The sequence below is a fragment of the Lathamus discolor genome, chromosome 2 (genome assembly GCF_037157495.1).
Source record: "Lathamus discolor isolate bLatDis1 chromosome 2, bLatDis1.hap1, whole genome shotgun sequence".
NCBI lineage: Eukaryota > Metazoa > Chordata > Aves > Psittaciformes > Psittacidae > Lathamus > Lathamus discolor.
In genome coordinates this window covers 93,877,487-93,902,544 of record NC_088885.1, presented here as the reverse complement: position 1 = coordinate 93,902,544, position 25,058 = coordinate 93,877,487, and the positions used below count along the sequence as shown (strand labels likewise).

The window sequence follows — 25,058 nt, the reverse complement described above, 5'->3', positions numbered from 1 at the left end:
CAACACACTGAACCCCTTACCTGCCACCTCCAGCTGACCGCTTCACACTTGGTTTTACTCATTCTGGGTGGCTGAGCTTTTTCTCAGCAGGAAAACCTAACAAAATTTTTTTTCCATTACAGAATAACATCTTTAAATAGTTTAAATAATTACTCACACACAATAATAAAAAATGGAATGCAAACAGATTTAATAATTCAAATACACATGCGATGCCTGGTACTTTACTCTGTATTTAGAGCAGACGTACTACTCTAAAGATACAGTCTAGACTAGTTAGACCCTAAATATCCCTATTGCTTCTAAGAGGGTATTTTGATCCTAAGGGAATGTCAGGGTGTATGTCAGGGTGTAAACTGGATCGATTCTCGTCTCAGAAAATGGGTATAGGAAGAGGTGCAAAGCGATACAAGTGTGTTGCTTATGTACCTGAACAGCTGGATGATATCCAGAGGGGACATTTACACTGTCTGCTACTGACATTAAGCCTGGGTGCTCTACACAGTGCCCTTTTCTCCCTCCAGTGACCACATAAGGAATGGGGCTTCTGACTGAGCTCCTCTGGGTCACATGGAAGTTTAAAGCTTGAAACAGCTGTAAGGTAAACATGTGTGTCCATGTCTGTGTGTATGTGAGCTAGAGCTACTCACTTTCACAGTCATGTGGTGAACAAAAACAAGAAGCTTTGCACCCAAGCTTGGGTGCCTTGGATACCTCTCCCATCAGTATGGACCTCCCAGGCAAGGGGTGCACCCCTTGTTCTTGGGTGCCAGAGAAGGCAGACTGCCATTTCCTGGACTACTGCTGCCCCATTACAAGATTATCTCTTCTGTCATCAGCAAAACCAGTGCTGTCTGCTGGGAGCACTGAAATAATAGGCAATTAATAAAATATCTAGAATTGTAAATGAATCAAGCTGTCATTCTCATACTTAGAAATGCTTTTATTAAATATTTTAAACTTCTGCATGAGGCAAACAATATTGGTGGCTTTGTGCAACACAGTGGCATGCAAAGTAAAAACGATTTCATGTGCAAGAGGAGTCAGTATTAAGTTACCCTTCCTGTTGTCCGCCCAGCCGGAATGATTGCACATGGAAGAGTCACTTACGACATGCTAAGTGCAGTGCATCCCCAAACAGAGAACTGCAAGCCAGTTTCAAACAAGCTGTCTTCAAAACCAAAAAGAGAACAAACGATTAGGCCCGGTGCCCCAATCACCTGCCAATGTTGCTGCTTTGCTGCCAGAATCCAAGCCATTTACTCTCCATAGTGCATTACATTGCTAAGTAGAGAAATGTTTACCTGGAAGCAACACATAGTTATCGTCTTATGAAAATAAAATGAACTCTGGATTCTTTAAAAAAATATTTTTTTTCTTTTCTCACTGCCAAAGAATTCTTCGACATTTTTTTTTTTTTTTTAATGATTTTATGCTGTGTACTTTAGGTTTCCATTAACGGAAGTCTCAGATGTGGAGATCATAAGGCCCGTACGATCATCCTTTTTCTGACAGCAATTTCTGATGGTTTTGTAGATGAGAAAAGAAGGGATGGCCAAACTAGGCACTCCAGCGAGGATTACAATAATAGCATATACCCAACTGGGATATTCAACCTTCTGTGTTTTGGGGAACATCTCCTGGAAGAGCAAACAACAGAGTTATAGAAAGTCGTGAGGAGCAAATACCTGGTAACTTGTACACATTCAGTAGTTCAACAGATCAAAGATGGAATCAGAGCGGTAGCTAGCCACAGTGGCACAATAATTTGCCAATTCCACATTGGTTTCCACGTCAGTCTCACCTGGCTTGGACTTATTTTTACTTCAAGCTATGGAAAATAGATGGTATGAAAGGTGTGAGAGCCAGGAAGGGAGACTCCTCCAGACACGCTTCCCTGGCTCAAAGTAGTGTGGGGCTGGGGGAGGCTCACAGGCCACCAGGGCTTGGTGGCCAAACAGCCTTTTTGTGGGAAGGCTGAAATCAAAGGGTGCAGGAAGGCTTCAACTTTATTAACAAGGAAGTGAGGTTGCCAAGGAAGAGAGAAGGAAGCAGTCCCATTTCCTCATCTTTCACTCCCTTTCTGTCTCTGTCTTGTGGAAAGAAACATTCATCTTTACAAATTAAGTGTGCTGCATGACTGTTCCTGCTTTAAGGATGGTGACTGGTACAAAGCCAGAGAACAAACAGCAGAGCTTGACAGGCAGGGAAGTGACGGGGTGATGAAGAAAATGATGGGACCCCCATTTTTTCTAATATGCCCTTCTCTGTACGACATACAGCCTTTTATTCTGCAAGGAGCAGAAAGGCAGACTAGGTAACCTATTGCTGCAATTATAATCTAAATTTTATATTAAAAAAAGGGCGAGGAAAATATAAACCTGGATATTAATACTAATTAATAGTTATCTCTTCGGTTGGTGGTGAGTAACCACTACCACTGCCACTCTGTGATTTTAAATGCACCCAGAAACAAGTGCAATATCAAAATGGTCTCACAGCTTTGGTCCTTTGTCCACATAGAAAGCCTTTGATATTTCCGACTCTTCTATAATCCCTACTCAGGAACTGACCCCTGTTTCAGTCTTGCATGACAACTGGGTTAATGTTTTGGCTTTGTCCCCTCTGGAAAGGTTACTGGCATGTCACTAGACACCAGCTGCAGGCATTGCAACTGAATTTAGGTCTTATTTTTCTAAGGGTTACCTTTTTATATTTCTTTATGTCTTGTAATAAGTCTTTTACTGGAAAACTGCTTCAGATGGAAGATGAGTATAACTGACTGTGACTCAGATGGAAGAAGAACAGAGAGAATAATTGTACATAATTTTTTTGGTGTTATAAACTTACATAGCTAGGGTCCCAAACACTGTAGAACAGCTCTTCATTGACTTTCACCACAAAATAAAAGAGGAAGATAACTAACATAATGAGAGGACTGATAACTCTCCACGTAGCCTGCCAGAAAATGTTGGGCTTGTGTCCAATCATGAACTCAATATCCTTGTTAAACCTAGAAACAAAAACAGGAAGTTCAGAACACTAAAAACTGGTCAGGATCAAAGGGTGCCCGCTCATAAACAGGAAACTCCAAACTACCCCTTGCTGGGTTTCCCTGGACTTCACAATGTCAGTGTGAAATGAGGACTGATAATAACATCAGGAGTTAGACCTAAGTAGTTCAAATTAAGGCAGAAATTGTTGTAAGTCAGGCAAATTGTTTTTGGAAGTGTACTTTCTTCAAGTAGTCAGCGAAGCCCATGCAAAATAGTTGCGACACAAACCAGTCAATGCAAACGGACTTTCCCTATAACTCATTGCAGTATTGGTTCATAATCTTTTGGTAAGCATCTCAGAGTAGAGAGAGATACTGCCTGCATCAGTCCTGAACCAATTTATGACCTCTACGTATGATACAGAACCATGTGCACGCACTTCTTGAAAATAATGATTTTGGAAGTTTGGACTTCTATTGTTAGTCCTCTTGTCTGCCTTTCCAGCTTATGGCATGGGGATACATCTGAGGGAACTGTTTAGTTGGTCCTACAGCTATGAACAACACACAGAATTCAGCTGAGTCTCAACTACTATATGATTTTTTTTTCTTTTCATCCTTAACTTCTAAGATTTAGGTGTCATTCTTAAAATGCTACGGAGCCCATGTCCTGCCTGCAGAGCATGCCCAGGCATAGTTCACATGAGTGTCATGGATAACATGTGGGTTCTTCAAGCAGTCATCTCTTTAGCGATGCCTTTTTCTCAGAAAAAGGTCACAGAGGCTCAGCTGGAGCAGGTACGACCACCTTTGGGCAGCCCTGATAAGCTCTGTACTCTAAAAGGGCTACAGCGATGTAGCATTCACCCCATCACTAAAAGCAGCACAGCTGGCGCAGGTTCAAGCAAAACCTATGGGTAACTGAAGTCCCCATGCTTTTGTCATCTTCAGTATGTGCTAATTATAAATAGGAATATGGTGGAATTTGATTTACTACATCTATAGAACCTGATAGGATTATAGGTTGATAGGATAATTACCCACTGCTACAACTGATAAAGTCCTGAATCTACCAGCTAAAAACGTATCTTTGTAGCCTTCAATTTGCATCCTGCTATAAAACAGTATCTGCAGCCTGCCTGGAGATCCCTGCTTTGGACAGGATCATTTAGCATTCACATTAAATACTCCTGGGATATACCTCTGTTTTAAACTTTCGTCTCAGTGCCAATGTATTTGTAGTTTGCTCCTGCTAATTAAATCTTCAATGCAATTTTCCTGAGGAAGATTTATTGTAAAGGTCACCATATTTTCAACGTAAATGAGCTACAGTGGCACTAAAGTAACTGTTGCAAATGCGTACGTTCTGATGCCTACTTTAAGACTAAATTATTTGCAGTCATATTATTATACTTTAGGGTGCTTGCTAATGCTTAATATTGTCTTGCAATATCTTAGGAATGTGTTTATTTCAGCTGGTCGTTATAGAGCATTATCTGTTATAATGTATTAATCAGGTGGAAAGCTTTCATGCGCAAATAAAAATCCCTTCACAAGCATTTTTTCTTTTTGTTGAGAGCTATTTTGGAAGCCTAAATCAAATAAACAGCCCTGAACTACAGCTGCATGGTCTCAATCACTTCTGTGACAGAGCGATGCATCGAGGCGTAGCAAGGTTGCAGTTATGTAACTAATCGGGTTACGCACCAGTTTCTAGTAATGTTTAACTCGTATTTCATACCTGTCTATTCCATAAACGTAGACGACTGAAAACATCTCAAAAAATGCAATGATTAGCAGGGGAATAGAGCCAGCAAAACTGTCAAAGAGAGCTAGCCAGTAATTACCAGACTTCAGCACAAAAATGAAAGCTACCAAGTAAGAGCCCAAACAAATGAAACCTGTGAAAGAAACAAAACAGCACACTTAGATAAGGAAAACAAAATAAAAAAGTAAGATACTTTTGCAATAGCTGGAAAGCTTTATAAGTAACTTCTAATTCAGGTGCAGCCTGAATGTAACCACTCAATTTTTAATGGTACCCTGAGGGGGCCTGTTTCTATGCAAGTAAAATGACAAAACTCTCCTAGCATTGCACAGGTGGGAGATGCTGCAAATGAAATGGGAGAAGGATGAGGAGACAGAGCAGGTCCTCTTCCTCCTAGCTGGCTGGCAATGTTGTCCGAGGAGAAATCCTGCCTGGGTGGAGTCAGATCCTCCAGCTTCCCAATGGAGGAGATGGTAATCATCATGAGCAGGCTGATGGGCAAGCCACAGCATAAGCAGCTCTCTGCAGGCTCTGAAGCAACCTCACAGGAGCTTTCCCACTGGGGACATGAGCAAACTTTCAGTTGGTTATCTAGCCTAGGTTATCTATGTTTTAGGACACTGCCAGATTAAAAAACAGATGGGTTGTGGGTTGATTTTTCAGCACACAAGCTATTCCCTGGGGCGGTCATAGAATCAGAATAGTTAGGGTTGGAAAGGACCTCAAGATCATCCAGTTCCAATCCCCCTGCCGTGAGCAGAGACACCTCACACTAAACCATGTCACCCAAGGTTCACTTGTCTCCAAAAAGAAACACTCACCGTTAGAAAGCTCCTTAGGCACTTTTGGGGTTATAATCTGAAGATCTTGTAAAGGTACAATCACTCCTTCAATGTTTCCAAACATAGATGACAAACCCAAGCAGAAGAGCATAATGAAGAAGAGAATGGACCACAAAGGTGAGACAGGCATTCTGGTAATAGCTTCGGTGAAGACAATAAAGGCTAGGCCAGTTCCTTCAGTTCCCTGTGGAAGATTTCAGAAGCTCCAAGATTAGGCTCATTAACATCACACAGCACTGAAATTTACATTGGCATTCACCAGACTTGGTGTATGCTACACCACACCACAATACTTAGGCGTTTGTTTTCACAAAGACCTCCTAATGCAGCAGCATGTTTTCTGTAATTATAATACAAACTCTATTTCACAAAATTTCGTGGACACCTATTTTCATCTGTAATTCTTCACCTTTTCATCCAAAAAACCCCATACAACCCTTTGATTCTTCTTGTGACTTTTTAAGCCCCAGTGTTCAGGTCCATTCTTTCTGTGTTGTGCCATGCTCCTATTGACTGGGGCAGGGTTTGCTCCATCTGCTTACTTGCTCTGGGAGCCTCTTCTCTGGTCATCCTGTCCCACCACAGCTGCAGCCAGCTAGTTCTAGAGGAATACCTGCTGCTATTTGACCAGCCTAGAACACTTCTGGTTTTAGTTGCTAGTCTGACACGTTGCCAGTACTTTTCAGAGGAATTAAACAGTTTATATCTTCAAAAGAAAAATGTTGCCAACAAAAGGAATCTTTTAGTTCAAGAATATTCCAGGCCAGCTGCAATCAATCAGTGCAACTATATAAAAAAACAACCTCAGAAGAAAAAGCATTAGGCAATTAAAAAACTGGTGTATTCCTACTATATTTAAGGCACTGATATGAGTGCGGGTGTTAAACTTACATCATTCAAGAAACTTTCTAGATCACAGGTTTCAAACTTCAGGCTTGCAAAAGTCGTTGGATCAGTCATGTTACATAGCTGCTGCATTTGTTCGAAGTTATCTTGGGTTACATTACCTTCTGGCAAATCAAATGCATTCATCAGAGTAAGAATATTTCTGAAAAAGCAAAATGCAAGTAATTTGAAGTTATTTATTTGTGAGCATCCTCAGGATTCATTTTCATCATCAAGTGAGTTATTAAGAGCATGATGTCAAGATCAGACTTTGAAACTGGGGAGTCCAGTGGTTGCATGTGCAATTCTTTCTTTCTTCTTCCATGATGAGTCTGATCGATAGTGTCTTTCATGGAACAGATGAGAGCTAAATGGACGGATGCTCTAGGGACCTGTGCAGAAGTTAGGTGACCATCTTTGCACTTCAGGTGAGGCACCAGTTACCAGATTGGGCAGGTTCTGGGAATGTGTAAGGTGTCCACAGGTATGTATCATGCACTTTTACAGCTGACTGTGGGAGTACTTGACTGGAACCTATAAGGTCTGGCAGCCTCAGCTGGAAGGGATCTGAATTGCTCTGGTAAAATTAGGTACCTCTGGTAAGACCTAAGCATTTAAGCTCTTTGGAAGGCTACCTAAATATAGAGCAAACACAGGGGCCAGGGAATACTGAGGTCATGTCAGCTCAGCAGACGTCAATTATTGTGAACTCAGCATTGGGTCTGTGGGGTTTGGGGTTGGTTTTTTTACAAAGCTTCTAGCCAATTTTCCAGTGGTTGGTGGAGCTCCATCTAATAAATTACAATAGAAATAATGTAATTAATTAAGTTGGGTAATTTCCCAAGGGAATATGCAGAGCCATTAGCAGTACCTGAGATGCCTACACCGTCATTCAGCTGTGGCTGGGACTTTGCAGGACTCTCAGAACTGCCTAGAGTGGAGAGCTCTCATAAAATGCGCAGTGTTTCAGTGTCTCATTGCAAGTGATCTCCAAAGCAGAACCACATAGTTTGGCCAAGAATATCAGGAGACCTTTGAGGGTTTGACATCAGCCTTAGTAGATGTAGCAGCAGCAGCCTAATATCTATTGCATGTTTTCTGAAGTATGTGGTGTAAAACTCTTTTTTTTCACAGAACTAGTTTTGTTGAAACTTGCCCTATGCAGTTAAACAAATGCATTTCTTCAGGCCATGCTGTTTCATACACATTATTGCACAGTACTAATTTTTCACATATACCTCCAAAACTATAGCTATTTTAGCATGTTTTAGTGAAATAAGATATCACAAAAAATCGGACTTTATATAGGCATATATTGTTGTAATAACTGCAGTTATATTTGAAAGAATTGTTTAGAAAAAACCCACATTAATATGTGGAATACACTCTTCTATGTTACTTTTCAGAAATGTTGGGGAATAATGCAAAACATGGTTGCTTATGAAACATTTATGTAGAAAATGAGGTGGCTCAAACAATTACCATCTTCTATGGGAATGATACCATTTGATTTGAACTTTTGGAAGTAATAAGTAGCCTGATACCATGTAGGTCAAGAGCTGCAATAATTCAGAAATCATAAATCCATTATCACCAGGCTAACAGAGCTGCACCAGACAAACAAACACTTGCATGTTTGGGGCGGGGTGGGGGGGGGGGTGTGTGTCACAATAACTTACGTGTCAAAACAGTCATCATATCTTTCTGTGGCTCTGAATCCAATGATAGAGTATACAACGGTTGCTGCATAGATGGATGTGAAGCCATTGATCACTGAAATAATCAGAGCATCTTTCTCACAGTTATTGCTGCAATGCAAAGAGATGAAACGATGGGTTTCAAACACATTCCCCAAATAAATACTGAAAACTGGCTACCAAGACTAACCAGAAAAGTAGTTTACAGATGCATTGGTATGTCAGTATGGTCTCTAAGAGTATATGAATAGTGCTGTTAGAGATAGATTTGGTGAATTAGAAGTTGGTGACTTGACCAATTTAACGGACATGGGTTTGGTTTTTTGTTTGTTTGTTTGTTTGTTTTATTCTTGAAACAAGGAATAACTGCCTGAGTTGTTTCCATGTCCGGGTCACGGAAAGTAAAACATGAACAGCAAAACATACGCCTCTTCCTTTTTGTGCCTGGCATGCGTGTGTGCAGACACACATTGCCATGGACTGTATTTTAGCTGCTGGGGTATTCTGCTGCAAGGTGAAAAATCTGGGTTTGGATGCAGGCAGTCAGAAAGGAAAATTGAACAAAAATTTCCATAGCAGCTTGGTATGGTGAAATTGAAGTAGCCAAGAGCATTTGGGAACAGTTGTGTTTGACTGCTGGACGAAAGATGGCTTATAATGTCCTCAGGTTTTGGAAATGGGATGGAACACTTCCCTGATAACATCAGAGAGAAGCTGTTCTATTGTAAAAGTTTAACTGCCTTACAGAGACTTCTCTGCTGCAGGCCCTTCTTGCCAGTGTATGTATCTATGCTAAGACAAAAAAATTGCAGAGCCAGAAGGAGACTTTCATCTGAGGGAGAAGATGAAGAAGCAATATTAAACTAGTTAACGGCTTATGAGAAGGCTGTAAAGCTGTAGATATCACATTCCTCTTGGGCAAGAGATTACTATTGAAATTAACTTCATGTCATATCTAATTTTCTGATCACCTTTGAGGGGAGGAGAGGAAAGACAAGCCTGTCCAGCCACGACCTGTGACACTGTGGCCTTTCCTCATTCATAGCACTGCAAATAGGTCTCTACGGGTGGAGAGCACTGAATGGGAATTCCTTGTGGTATTCTTGTGTCAGCTTTTTCACTGTCACATGAGATTCTCAATAACAGGCTTGATAAAAAGATTTCTTCCTTTCAAAGAAAGTAAGATGCTCAAGCTCCTCCCTGTTATGAATGACTGAATCTTGAAGCACTGAAACCTCACGGTGTTTCCTGGGATGTTTATACTTCCAAACCATCCGTCAGCTGGTGTCGGACTGCAGGTGGCCCAGCACCACTGTGTAACGCTGGAACTTGCATGGGGTTTTTTCATATATCTCCAAGGGAATGTAAGGACTTTCTGCAGTTTCCTCCTTAAGTCATGAATGACTGAACACTGAAGGAGCATGGCCTGGTCCCATGTAGTGTAATAATAGTGCAAAAGTGGAAGTTTTTCACTTGAAAGAATGAAATATTCATATAAAATTTGGCTTTTGCCTGGCTACTTACTGAACAGAGTTGTAACTGGAGAATGAAATAAGGCCTCCAAAGGCCAGGGAGAAAGAGTAAAACACCTGAGCACCTGCATCCAGCCACGTCACTGGGTTAGCCAGCTCGGTTACCTGAGGCATCAGACATACAGCTTTAAGCATATGCAACATTGCTATTGAGACTGAATATGAGGGATTTAAAACAACAATTAAACCGAGAACATTAGCCATGCAAAACTCACCATTTTTGAAGAATATCAACAAACAGGTTGATACTTTGGTCAAACTTGGATGTGGGTTTTTTGGTTGTTGTTTTGTTTTGTTTTTGCAAAAGAAAACCTATCTGAGTTTTATACAAGTATTTTGAAGAGAAACATATTACTTTCCACACCTGACAGCTTCCTTGCCTGTTTCCAGAAAAGGTGTTTATTATTTAGCATTAATAATGACCATTCACGGAACTTCTCAGGGAAAATTAAGCCCCTTTTAATTTTGTTTAAAAACTGTTGTATATTTAAACCATTCTCTTAGGTCTTTTGTCCATATAAGCTGCGCTGATTATAAGGGTTCTGATCCCAACTATATGATTTGTGCTTTAAAGTTAGACTTGTCCTTAACAGGAATACAGGAAAAGCAAGCAAGCCCCTTTATGGCAATCCCATTCTGTTGCTCTGGAATGATCCTTCCATTTTTATAACAGATTTTGAGGAGGAGTGGAGAAAGAGAGAGACAGAAAATGCCTGTGTATATGTATACGTTTTACATCCGATGCAAAGTATTCACCTTCCAGAATCAAGATCTTAAAGGTGTCTGAGTGATAGAAAAGCACCAGTGGGGGCACTAATTTTCAATCACCTGTTAATTACAGAGAGAACTACATCGTGTTCACTAAGGGCCAGACCATGCAGTGACTTACATTTGGGGTGAAGAGATACACAATTCCATTGGTGGATCCTTTCAGTGTCAAGCCACGGATTAAAAAAATGGTAAGCACAAGGTATGGAAGAGTTGATGTTACATAGACAGCCTACAAAAGGAACGTTTCAATGAAACACTTCAATAACAGAGCACTGGAATACAAACAGCACTGCAGAGAAGAAAGGGAGAATAAATATGGTACTGTGACTAACAATAATGGCAAGTTTCAAGTGAGTCACAATTAGCATACTAAAGAAATCTATGTCCAAGGGAAACAATATGTGCAGAACATTTTAAGAATAAACACGTTTACAGTTACAGTGCTCTATTTAAGACAAATCCCCATTGTTGGTATTAAAATCAGATCATTCAAAAGCACCATAAAATATAATCTACACTGTGGAATCAGGTTGATGCTGCCAGTGCAAGTATGGGCTCTTAGGTCTTCACTGAGCAACAGAGCACTGATCACTGTTTTAGAGAGGTAATATTCAGGACTAGCACAAACCCAGATAAATGTGTACATGTAAGTTTTAAGGAGAATGGCCATAGGAAAAAGACAGAGCTCCTCAATCCTGCATTTAAGGTTAATATTCATCTTAAGGTGGTGATACCTAAAGAATGTTTTACTAGGGCCTATAGCGACAAGGAAGTGAAATTGCTGTCAAAAATCTCCACATAATTCAAATAAAATCAAATTTAGCTTCCTTCTTAAAAATGCAGTCCCAGTGATGACACGAAAGTGTCATCTAAGACTAAAGTCTTAGACGTGCTTTTACTCAAGAAACAGGTGGTATATACAGTATGATTCAGTCTGTATGAATAAGGAATTACAGCAGCACAATGGATATCATCTCATAAATAACAAAAACCAGAGTACCTTCCCTGATGTTTCAATTCCTCTGATTATGCACACGTACAGTACACCCCATGCGCATGTTAAACATAACAAAAGCCACCACTGTAAAGTGCCTGAATCATCAATGGAAGTGGAGATGTTCAGTGTTTCTCTGTACCAGAAATAGTCTACAGGAGAGCTCTTGGCACACTCTTCTATGTAACCTGTAACCACAAAATGGTTGTCATTCTCTATGTCTTTTTATTTACTTGAAAAAAAAGAAGGAAGTTAAATAATAAACACCAGTGTTCTAAATTATGCCACCTAATGCCAACGAATTTGTTGTTGCCAAACTTCAGAGTCTTAAAGGCTGCTTTCATGGAAAAATAAGAGATTTAAAAGAGAGCTGTTTAACAGGGATTTTAATACGGATTTCATTGTTATTTCTATTAATGCAACCATGAAGATCAAATCTATGAAGCTCATCCAGAGTCTTTTCTATCTTTATAGTTTTCCTTTTTCCTACAAAACTGTGAGGTTAGAAACCGCTTGTGCCAAAGAAACCTTGGAGAGGATTTCTGAGTATGAATGTATGTATACTGCCTGGATTTTTATGGGTTTTAAGTACAGGAAAAACAGTGAGGCAGATGTTTTCCTATGATTGTACACTTCTTACCAAAAACCAAACAACTCTGGGCTTTCCACATGCATCCTGGTTTTTCTTGCCTGATGGCGTGTGAGGACCTGCCTACAGTTTCCTGCATCCAGGCAGCTCTTCCACACTTCCTTCAGGTCAGCAATGCCTTTTCTTTCTGTTTTATGGGGCACCATTCAAGATGTTGTCAGCTCAGGTTGCATTCCCAGCTCCTTGGAATGTGCTGACCTGTGCAGTGTTCTGCCCTGGTCTGCCCTTATATGGGGCTTTTTATACCTATTCTGTGAGGAGAGGAGCAAAGCTCTCTGAACTGCTGTTCACTGACCCACCAGAAAAGCCTGCTTCAGTTTCATGCCAGGCTGACAATGGAAAACAAAGCTGCTATGGCCTGTTGCTATACTGAGAGATACAGGTGTTTCATATGGACTGCGCTTTGTAATATTTTTTTCTCCTTTCAGTATTCTAACAGAGGGCTATTGGTGAAGAGATGGATGAAACACACTGTCTACATCTGGAAAATGTTAATGTTTACGCTAGACTTGCACTCTGTGAGTATTCTGTGTGTGACCATCTGTCAAAATCAGCCCTGAAGTTTCATATAAAAAGCCAAAGTTTGTCTCAAAGATTAAGCATTGGTCACATTTCATAGAATGTGAAATTTTAGAGAGCACAAGTGTTAACGCAGCGCATTGCTCCTGACAGGGCTAGCAAGCCTTACTGCTGTATGACAGAAAAACCTCAATTAGGCTAATTGCTAGAAACGGAGAAATGTGCTGTGCGACTAAATACAATATGTCATAAAATATACCTGTTCTGTTGGCATTGAGAGGGCAGCTACTCCAAGGCAGGGGGTCTTGGAAGGAGTTGAAGAAATACCACATTACCCAGGCAAGAATAGTGTTATAATATAAACCCACCAGGAGGGATACAAACATTGCTGCTATGCCTGAAGAAAATAAATCAGAACACAATGTGAGTTTCAATACTCTTGTCTTCAAGACATATCAAAACATATGGTATGAGCCTCAGCCTTTCTCTCCTGTTATCCCTACCATAATCCCAGGGTTTATAGCCTCTCCCCTCTCCCCTCTTTATTTTGGTTTTAGGTTTGATCACAGTAAATTTGTCACCTAAAGGCTGGACAGGTGAGTTCTACATAGACGTAGAGCCTAAAACTACTCTGGAATTGAAGCTGACGCTGTGGCAGTCAAGCCACGCTGCCACTGCAGAGGTCAGCATATGTGTTGTTGTACAGAATGGATGGCTGTCAGGAGGCACAGTCTGTGAAAAGGTTCAGGGTTCAAGCTGCTAGCTCTCTTCTTCCACTTGCAATCAATCTCTGCCGACTCCTCTAGCAGAGGAGTTAGCAGTATTTGTTAGCAGTAAATGCTAACAATTAGCTCCTGTAGGCTCTTAGGTTCTAAAGAAGCTTGAAAAATTCCAGATGCAATGAACAATTATCTTTTGTAACCGATTTACAGATCTGGTGGATGCCAACAGCCATCATAGTGGCTGTGCTTTTTCCTTTTCAAGTGTGTGGTTATCATAAAATCACAGCACGGCTGAGGCTGGACAGGATCGTTGGTCCAACCCCCTGCTCGAGCAGGGCTGTTTGCAAGCAGTTGTCCAGGACCATGTCCTGGCAGATTTTGAGTAACCCCAAGGATGGAGACTCCACAACCTCTCTGTGAAACCTGTACCAGTGGTTGGTCACCTTCCCACTGTTTCCTGGGGTTCAAATGGCACCTTCCAAGTTTCTTTTGTTATGAGGCATCTGTGGAGTGTTTTATGCTGTGTGCATAATGCTGCTTTAACTGCATTGTTAGATGGAGTGTTTGAATAATCAGAAGTCTAGTACAAATGTGAAGAAGTTCTGCAAAATACTGTGTCCATGGCTTTTGACATGGTACCTCTCTCAAATGTATTAAAGTAACATTACATGGAACTGAAGTCTAGTAGACTAGCTTAGAGAAAGATTTAACTAATATTTATCCCCAGAACAGTTACAGAATAAAGTTTTGGCACACTGAAACATTCAACCTAATGGTAAAAACAGTGAATATCAATAATACAAAAAATATCTCTCTTAAAACCAAAATCTGTCTCAAATTAGAGAAAGGTTTTAACTGGTCCCACAGTACCTGGGAATATGGACACTAAATTGTTGTAGTGCCTTGTTATGATTAGTTTGACCTCTCAATGGAGAGTTAGTAAGAAGGGAAAAGTAATAGATCCTAGAATCTCTTATGGCACGCCAGAATAAAGTCCTTTTCACATTATCAGTTCAGAGACTTATGCTTTCTCGGGTAACTTTTTGTATCCTCTTCAGACTTACCAACCCCTTTCAGGGCAGGGTGGACAGAGCTCCAGACACCCACACTGCCTCTCCTCAGCCTTTGGCCAACGGCAAACTCAAGGTGAAGCAGGGGGATACCCTCCAGGACTAGCAAGATTAGGAAAGGGATCATGAAAGCTCCTGAAATGGAAAAGACAAAAACCAAAATATTCTTGTCAGTGAAGTACTACAATAAAACACAAACATTTAGGGCTTTTGATACAGCAAGCGGCTTGAAAGCATACTTGTGGAAACCTCTGGTTTCTGAGCAATGCTTTTGCCTGATTGCCCAAGCATGGGACTTGATTACAGATACGGTTTCAGATAGGAATTCCTATTCTTCCCAAGTGACAAACATAAACAGAAATTATACAACCCCAAAGTTAAGCTTTGAAGAAACCACCTTTGTGTTGCAAGCGGAGGAAAAGTAGCTACTTTCCTGGAATGACTTCCTTTTCTTTCTGGAAAGGATTCAGGTGTTATAACTGTGAATCATGAAAAGTATGTGAAGTATTTGAATGAACTGATCAAAATGCCGCAAAAGATTAGACAGGAGCCTGGGAATGTCTGCATAAGGTAACCAGTAACTTCCTGGCAGCTGTGTTCAACAGCTTTTATGTTTGAGTAGAAGAGCTCTGAAGTACAGGGTCCAAACCTTGATAATTATGACAAGGCTGATTGGTACAGGACAATTCTTTCAAATTAATATTTTCCTGAATAAAGTGTATCTCAGACATGGGAGATAACATTCCACACCGGAATGCCACAGTGCTGGTGCTTTTATACTGCTACCTGTTAGAATTATGGTTATCTGTCACTACAAAAAGCCTTTAACTTTCTAATCATAGGTAGTACATAATCTCAGAGCATTAAAAAATGCAAACCAGCATGTGAACATTTCCTACTTGGGCACTTTCTGACTTTTACCACATGTGTGAAGTGAAAATCAGATAGCGAGTAAAAGAGGAAAGTTGAAGAATGGAAACTATAGTTTGCAATTCAAGGCAGCTGAATGGCTTTTGGAAGAGCTGAACTGCATACTTGTCTTCTCCATGGGGTACCTTATGATGCTGTCTACACCAGAGTTTTAGAAATTCATTACAGCAAAGTCTTCATTTTCTGTGTATTTCAGTAAAGGCTGCTAGAACCAATGTGGTTGTACCAAGTGGCCACTATTATAAGGAAACCAAGCAATTTTACTTTTTGCTTTCCACTCCTATGGAATTCATAGAATCATAGAATAGTTAGGGTTGGAAAGGACCTCAAGATCATCTAGTTCCAACCCCCTGCCATGGGCAGGGACACCTCACACTAAACCATCTCACCCAAGGCTCTGTCCACCCTGGCCTTGAGCACCGCCAGGGATGGAGCATTCACAGCCTCCCTGGGCAACCCATTCTAGTGCCTCACCACCAAGTAATGTTAGCTACTCACCTGTCTTTCACTGACATTTTTAAGATTTGCTAATCAAAATCAGTAGTATTGAATACATAAAAAACTATTAGAAATGCTGAGCACTTTGAAAATGCACATGCCACACTTCAGGTTGAATGACCAATCACTGATGCATCAGAAAAGACATTTTTTGTTGAAGCCAGTTTTGTTGAAGCCAGCTGGCAAAAGTAGCTGCATAGACAGGCTATTCTCAGACTTGTATAAAGCATGTCATTTAGCAACACAAAAACATCTTACTGAATATTTAGCACTTTATAAAATCAGTGTAACTCATCTTGCATGCATTGAAAACTGGCTATCGCTGTGAAAATGGAGATCGACAAACGGAAAAGGTTTCAGAGGAGAGCCAGAAGAATGACTGACTTGGGACATTTTTTATTAGTTAAAAACTGAAGGACTCATTATGAATTGTTATTTCTAGAGAACTTTGCTAAAATTCCAGCTTTGCTGACTCCTCCTTTATTTCTCCTATGTCAGTCTATCACATCAGGAAAAGGATTATATGAATATGTCCACCAAAGAGGACAGTATCCCACTTGTTTTCTTTCACATTCACTTTTCCAGATACCACGTAGTCTTTACAAGAGCAAAAGCATTGCATTAATGGGGAGGAGCTACCGTTTAGATCTAGGAGCCTCAAGATGATGTTCTCTGATCTTGGAGGAAAGTGGCTATTTTGTAATACCACAAAGGAATGAAGTATGGGGGTCAACCCTAGATCTGAGGAAACTGAACTCCTCTAGTTGCAAATTCAAATTTAGCACTGTGGTCTTAGCTGAGATATCATTACAAACAGTATCAGTGCTAAAACAATCAGTTCCTTTCCGGATACGTATTTTCAGATAAAAAATGTGAAACATATAGGGCATATTTCAATTTTAGAGGGACGAGGATATCTACCAAAACAGAGTTCTTCCCTTCTGTCTTCCCATGGCTCCAGGGTCTTCAACAGGTGGGAACTGAGCAAGCTGCTGTGTGGCACTTACTCACCAGTGGTTTAAGGACTTACTTAGCTGTGCTGGATCATGCACTGACGTGCACGTAAGGGTCCCTCTTCATGTGATTAGACATGCAGTGCATGCAGATTTGGCTGCAAAGAGTTTGTTCTCTGCTGAAACCCCTCCTTATTTCTGTGAATAACACTTCTCCCAACTGTCTTATTCTTGCTGTCCTAGAGAATAGGATTTTGAGTGCCCTCTCACTGTTGAGATATGTCCCACTACATCCCAATGGCTTCCTTCCTATGTGGGAGGGCCAGTGGGGCAACCTCCACACACATGGCCTCTGGCATTTCACAGAAAGTTACTTACAAATGAGTGGAGCTGCAAGAAGGCAGAAATATGTCATGTGCTCCGATCTCAGGTCAGGCTGGCATACATTTTCCCTCATATCACACTCTGACCAGGAGCTCTCGTGAGGGTAAGATGAGATAAGGGCAAGATAATTGTGTTTATACCACCAATTTTCAGTTCCAGAGCATCCTCCGTTTTAGGCACAAGACATGTCCTAAGAATCTGAAACCTGACCCTACAGAATTTGTATGGCTGCTCCATTTGGATCTTTTCTACATTCCCTCTCGAATGCTGGATATGCCTCTGCTGTACTGCAATCTCACTTCTCTCCGGTAAAGCCCTTCCTCAGCAATGGTAGTAATTAAGTGCAGAAGATGGATCTGTACAGCTACCTGATTCAAATACTCCTCATTTGCACTCAGGGCAAGTCCTTGTCCCCCTTTGAAACTTGGTTTGCAATGATTTTAGATCATCTCTTGAAATGAAGAGTGGACCAGCAGTAAGTTCTGCTAAGGTGCATTGCTTAACCATCTTTGCTCCTATTAGAGACATCACTTTTTTTCATCAGGTCACAAGTAAGATCACGTAAGGACTTCATTAGAGCTTTCCCCACCCGATCAAAGATCTTGTTGCGTAAAGAAATGCACAGCCTTTATAGCCCTTTCAATCTGTGAACCAGATTGAAACCACTTGTTTCTTATCATACCTGTCAAAGGAAAAAATGGGTTTGGTAGTCACCATCTCTGTTAGCAGAAGGGAGGCAAGATCAGCATTAAAGTATTTCCTTTAGAAGGCATTCAAAGATAGTCTCAACTTTTCACACTTGGTAAAAAATAGGGTGATTGATATTTAGATTTGGGCTTCATTTTTAACTTGCTTAAGACATTCTTGCAAACCTTAAATGCAAAGTGCACCACCACTCACACAGCTCTTGCAGTCTGTGTAGACATGATGCTTCACACTCCAAGACAGTGAGATTCAGCAACAGCACTGTCCCTGCACCATAACCCTCCCTGCGGGCAGCAAACTGCATCAGATTTGCTGCAAGGCTTTCAGAATTGAACCATGTTCTCTGGTGAACATGCCATAAGCACTCTATTAGCCTCAGGGGATTTCCTGAGGCCTTGAGATACTTACAGAGATATATTTATTAAGATGTCATAAAACCAGTATTTAAGCATGACACATCTTTAAAAGCAGGCAGGTAAAGTGACTCCATGACCTTCCTGTGCGTCCATGAAAAGGGGGAAGGATGTCCTTCATGGAGTCATCTATCACAAGAAAAAGGTATGCTGTCCAAGTGTGTGCTCACAGCTCCCCAGATTTCTCATTACATTAGAATCACTGGGAAATAAAGACCAGGTTCTGGGATGGACACAAATGGAGAAGGTTCGTCTCTGTCCTTTTGTTATCACAGACACAAACTACATGGTGTGAGTATACACCTGAACTGCATGATCTATATCCCTACACAAACAGATAAAACTGAAACGTTTCTAGTTACCACGCTATACATGGTATAGTATAACTGAAGAGTTAAAATTGCAGCGTGTGCCATGTCAGAACTGAGCAAAGAAGTAAAACCGCCAATATTTAGCTGGGGGAATATTGGTAGATTTGCAAGAGAAATAAAGTGGCAGCTCTGAATTATGTATGCCTCTTCTCCTCTTTCTTGGATTCTCTCCTTTCCAGGATTCAACTCTTAACAGCCAGCTCAGAAATCCAACTCTGCTGTATTTTCCATTTCTCTCAATTTCTCCCCAACCTTACTGAAGGAAGCTATAATGGAAAGATGAGTGATAACGACTCTGCAAAGCTGCTATACAGGACATTAAAAGAAACAATGTATTTTAAGCTGTCACAATTTCATGAACCTAACAAGTAAACCAATGATCTGAAAATAGATGCTGTATAGGTGTATATAAACAGTGGGTAATCTTCCAGTCTGAAAACCCTGCATCTGAGATACTAGATTCTAACCCTGTTTCAGTGCTGCATTTCAGAACATACAGTATTTTGTCTGAACACCTGTTGAACATCTATTACTCTCTCTTTAATGTAAGAGTTTCTAATGCAAAATTGAAAGAAATATTACTGCTTTTACATAATTTCTCATAAAGGCAAGACAGGTAAAATTCAGACAAAAATGTTTTTTGATACTATCATATTCTTAGACCTGAACTGTAGTGAGGGTGCCGGAACCAGAGAGGAACTGCTAAAGCCATTAGTGTTACTTCATTCAGTGTGGCATGCACAGGTTCTCCCTCACATAGTGGCAAGGTTTACTACAGACATAAGTGAACTGAAGACTTAAATACTTCTATTTTAATCAACAGTTTAAACATTAAACATACATCCTCTTTTTCATAATGCTAATCAGGTATGGAACAAAATGTTTAACAGTTGATTAAATGACATGGTGCTCAATAAAGATTAAACAAAAGCTATAATCAATGTCAGAGAAAGCTATCAAACGAAAGGAAACATCCATCTCATTAAGCTGGTGAAAGCACTGTGGCAAACACTGTGGCTTTTAAGTTGTGTGTATATTGAAATCTAGTTCACTTGTGGTAATGATGCATTTTACAACTTTCAAGACATGGAAAGGATAAAATGTGCTTTATTCTACTAACTTGTACTGGGGTAAATATCAATTTATTAAAAAGGGTAGGTTGTGAGTGCTCCATCCCTGGCAGTGTTCAAGGCCGAGTTGGGTGTAGCCTTGGGTGAGATGGTTTAATGTGAGGTGTCCCTGCCCATGGCAGGGGGGTTGGAACTAGATGATCTTGAGGTCCTTTCCAACCTTAACTATTCTATGATTCTATGATAATCTATGACAACAGACGTGGGCAAATTATGTAACAACCGATTTGTTTTTGAAAGGATAGTTAGCTATTAATTCAGTGTTCTTAATTAACTTCACTACAGTCTATTTGCAGAGAAAAAAATCCACCTTCCTTGAAGTCCAAGTACTACAAGGATAAATTTTATGCTACACTATAGTCTGGCCACATTTCCTGAGGAATATAACATGTACAAACACTGATTCACAAGGTAAGTGGACACCTAGCCTCATTTAGGAGTGTCCTTGCTGAAATACTACCTACACCTTTGCTACCAGACCTCACCGGTGCTAAATGACTCTGAATGCTCATCCATGTAACTCATATTTCAAAAAGAAAGAAGTTAAGATAGGGAAGCCAACCCTTAGAAATTAGAAACTGTTTACATGAAGTTGTCTATGCAACCTTGATTCTGTATGCACCTTAAGAGACAACCTCTAATTATGTGATCACAAGTACTTCTTATCCTCTCCAGGTATTTACTCTGTGGTAAATAGCTGTATTTTTTTCTATCTCCTAATGCACTGCTATAATCCATCATCATATCCAAAGTGAGCTTTTAAAGTCTATAAAACAGTCATACCAGGGACAGACTGAGGAGCAACATAATCCCCATCTCCGGTGAAATAGAGCAGCAGCAGAGATTCCTGCTGCTCCGCACCCAGGATTCAGTGAAGACGTACCTTGAAGACATGAAGTGTGAAGACATACACCATCCAGGGCAAAGGCACCGGACAGACTGGGGGAAAATGAAGCTTGCTCAGCTCATGCATGAGTTTGGTGTATATTCTTTGCAATAGACTGGAAGAAGGTTGTGGTTTTCCCCTACTGTGTTACAGAGACACATCTGTATCCCTGAGTGGGCCACACAAGTGCACAGACAAATGAATCATCTCGACTGCCATGTTGAGTGGCAAATACTAAGGCAGAACTTTTCAAAAATGTCTAGTAAATACATAATTCCAACTGGAGATAGCTGAACCCAGACTTAAGAGTGTCTTTGCAATCAAAGCCACAGGATAATGGGAAAGAAAAATCATTTCTGCCAAAGGATAAATTGAAACACAGTACTGACAGACACACACAAGCAATTCATAAATCTTCATTGATGTCATTCAGAAAACCACGATCCACACCAAATTCTTTGTGTTTGTTGGAAGTTCATCTTTCAGCTGCATTTCATACAGCTAGAACATGAGGGAAAGGAAAGATAGAGAGAAAAGCAGGAAAGTGACTATAAATCAACCCGGGGAAACTGGGCATGCCCACTTTCTAAGTAGAAGAACTTGAGAAGTCAACGAGTGCCATGGATTTTGGAGGTAACCACACAGTTTTTTAAAATTAAAATTGTCACACAAGGAAAGGAGATGATGATTTTTTATGAGGCTTGTACCTTTTTTGGTACAAGGTTGGCTGTGCTGCAAAGGACCTCAGTTTGCACTGCAAACCCTAAGCACCTGCCCATGATAGACAAAATCTTAATGTTAAAAGCATCTCTTCTTGCAACCGAGTCATCTGTTGTTAAACGACCCTGAATTTGTACCAGCAGCTCCCCACAGAGCCCTCCTTGGTCCCTACTCTAACCAGGAGGAGCAATTTTAAACATCTCATTGTGTACATTTAATGAAACTTCCTGTTCCTTAAGCTAAAAAAAATTCCTCCAAGATCAAACCACAAAGGAATAAACACTTTTTACGTGTATTTCAGAGTGAAATGCAGCTAGCAAGTAGACAGTGGACAGAAAAGACTGTCAGAAAATGATATTTTGCTGTTGTCATGCAATAGTTAAGCAATGGTTCAGCTCAAGATCATGTTTAAAAACAAACAGCAGAACAGTGGAACAAAATTTTTAATATGGTCATTCAGTGCTAACCAGAACCTTAAGGAGTCACAGTAAATTATATAGCAAATAGCATACATTTGGATTTTAAACGACTTAACAACACCAACTGCTAATACCGTGTTCTTAATGTTAACTGCTTTCACACTATTACTCCTATCACAAATTACACACACACTGACCCTACAGCTGATACACACATCAGTCCAAAACCTATGAAAACACCATTATGAAATGATTGTTTGGCATTGTGACCAGAATCATATTCCCAAGTAGTTTATTAATATTTTAAATATGCATTATATATATGTATGTATGCATGTATGTAAAGTAACAGTAGTTTTAGATTAAGAAAATACATAATGCACATGGCAGAGCAAGACTGCTTTGATCAGTCCTGTGTCCTGAAATAAAACCAGTCCCTCCTTATTCTCCATCACTAATGTGACTTCAGTGGATGCCCACAACCTGGGAAATAACCTTCTATATGTGAACATCATTATAGGAACTGACCAGGTCTAAACATATTCCACTATTTGTTTCCCAAAAGAGAGATTAAACCTAGTTTATAGACAAAGCCAGTTAAGATATATTAAAGACCTACCTCCTCCATGGCTCTGACAGAGATACGGAAACCGCCACACATTTCCTAAGCCCACGCAAAACCCTACGCATGTCAGCATATACTGAGCCTTGTTATCCCATTTTGGTCTGGTGTCTGCCTCTTCCTTCTCAAGGACCTCAAGTTCTTCTAGGGAAGGTATCCTGTCGTCCAGGCCAGGATTGGGCAACTGTAGCTTCACCATACTTTTCAATTTCTTGACTAGAAATGCTGCCCCAGCGAGGAGACAGTGAAACAGGCAGCTAGTTAGAAATCTGTGCAAAAAGAGATCATCTGCTTGCTGTCTTCAGCTATATATAATGAACCTTTGGCACTAAACTTGAAAGTGCAGGCTTGTGGTAAAAACAAGTGTCAGCAAATCATTCGATTGACCAAGTCAGCTCTGACACTTATTAATGCTTTATCTGTCAAGTTTTTATGGAACAGTCTGTTCATCTGGTAGAAGACATTGATTTCAGCTAATGTAATTCAAGAGCTAATTTGGCTATAAACTGTAATCACCTATAAGGTTATGAAACACCCCTTGCCACTCCCCTGTTTAAACTCACCTTAATACATATATAGCCCTAGCAAATATGGAGTAAAAGGATTCCACTGGCCTGAAACTGAATATAGAGGTTTCATGCTGGTTTTTATCAGGACGATAAACTGCTTGTGAATCACCATCATGTTCAGTTTCCCGCAGCATGTGCTTATAATATTGTATGCTTCATGATAATTACTTGAAATGTGCTCTTCCTTCTGTGAAACAGATCTTGCTGTTCTAAATGCTCTGACAAAAAGGATGGAGAATGAAAAGGATTATAAAATCCGACCTTTAAAATCATAAGCATAATCTGCTTACCCTAACGCTTCTAATCATTGTGGAACAAGGTCTGAGGAACATAGCATCTGTCTTGGAAATGGGCTTGAAATCAAAGGTTCCTTCACCTTTTCAATGACCTTATGATACACTGGTCAAAAATAAAAAAGAGGCTCTAGTTATCAAACACTACAGCTACTACTCATATCCTCATCCTGTTCCATTTATAACTCAGTGTTATCTAAAAGTAGGTACTTGCCACTGAAAACTATATATAAAATCTAACACAGTGCATGCTGTGAGAAAGATTTTTGTCACCTAAGCCCTACAGGCTGATTGCATACGATGATACAGGGTGGCGAAAATAAAACAACTAGAAGGGATCTTGTAAGTCCAGTCCCTGCCAGAGAAGGCAAACACATCACAGCATCCCTTTGGAACCTTATCATGTTATGCAAAGTTGAGTTTTTGTACTCCCTACTTCTAGAAAGCTGGTTTAGAATTTCAGTCCTCTTACGTCCCAAGAAGGCTGTTCATTACCTTTTGAATAGAAAAGCTACAAAGTCTTCATCTTTGACATAGACAGCTGTATACAGTAACCCAGATAGATTTTCTCTGTGCCTTGTAATCAGGTATTAATATTTCCCTACCTTGAAATATCTCTATCAGTCTGCCTAGTGATAGCACTCGCCTTTCTCACGACCCTGTCAGTTCCGTGGGTGAGCTGTCTCCTGATTAACCACTGGATTAACACCTTTCTTCTCTTTCGGTGGTTCCAACCAAGGATTTCCTGGCTTGCAGCAGAACTTCTTTTTCTAAGCTACCAAGAGTGTATTTTAAATTTCACCCCATTTCTGCTACTCCAGTGCATTGAGTTTCTTCTTGAATGATATTTATTCAGCATTTACAATACTTCTGAGACTATCATTTCATTAACATGACAATATTTTTGACCTTAGTCATTAGTGAAAGAATGACTGTCCTAAACATCCTTGAGGAACTGCATTAGTAACTTCCCCTTAGACCGCCAGTTCAGCTTTCAGCACAGTTTATTATCATCATCAGCTCTTTACCTAGTTCTTTGTTCATGTCATATCTCCTGTTTAGCTCAGCTAACGCACCCAGTTGTGGTCAAATGGTAACTGGTCTACCGAAGTCCAAAAAGACTACATTTACTGTACTTCCCTAAGTTAGAAAAATGAATTTTCACTTGTAAGGGGCAATACAGAACTTTCAAATTGCACCTCTTCAACTTCCAATTTTGCAGAAAGACATTGACCTGGTGGTCAATAGCAAGAAACTGCATAGTCCAGGAGCTCACAGCTCATCTGGGGTATTATTCTGCCTCCTGAATCATAGGAAGATAACCCTAGTGTTCATGCTGTAGGGAGAACGAGAGAGTAGTAAAGGACAGACAGAAGACAAACAGAAAAACCCATCATCCTACCCATAATATTTCTACATTCCCTGACTTATAGGCTTTACTTCTAAATCTTAGCAAAGCTGTATGCAGAACTTCTTTCAATAACTGAATCAGATCACGATTACATGCTCTCTGCACAGCATATCTTACAGCTACAATATAATGACTTTATGTAATTAGAAATCTTTGACAATCAAGATTCTGTATAGAACTTATTGAGCTTAAAAGAGCATGTACATCTATAAGCACATTGAAGGCTGACACGGAGGGAATGAATGTAGCTTCTTCAGGGAATCAAGTTATATGAGGGTAAATAGATAGGATATGAAATAAATTCACACTT

General features: G+C 40.2%; 1 protein-coding gene across 1 annotated transcript; it reads right to left on the bottom strand.

Annotated features, from left to right (window-relative positions):
* Nucleotides 1–922: 922 nt before the first annotated feature.
* Nucleotides 923–22,742, bottom strand: LOC136008453 (sodium-dependent neutral amino acid transporter B(0)AT1-like). Its single transcript, XM_065667781.1, has 12 exons — nucleotides 22,473–22,742; nucleotides 14,439–14,579; nucleotides 12,912–13,049; nucleotides 11,491–11,672; nucleotides 10,609–10,719; nucleotides 9,712–9,824; nucleotides 8,170–8,298; nucleotides 6,497–6,653; nucleotides 5,585–5,789; nucleotides 4,737–4,896; nucleotides 2,851–3,013; nucleotides 923–1,640 (listed from the first exon to the last, which is right to left on the bottom strand). The coding sequence occupies exons 1-12, from the start codon at nucleotides 22,672–22,674 to the stop codon at nucleotides 1,431–1,433; spliced, it is 1,911 nt and encodes a 636-aa protein (XP_065523853.1). The 5' UTR covers nucleotides 22,675–22,742; the 3' UTR covers nucleotides 923–1,430.
* Nucleotides 22,743–25,058: the final 2,316 nt, after the last annotated feature.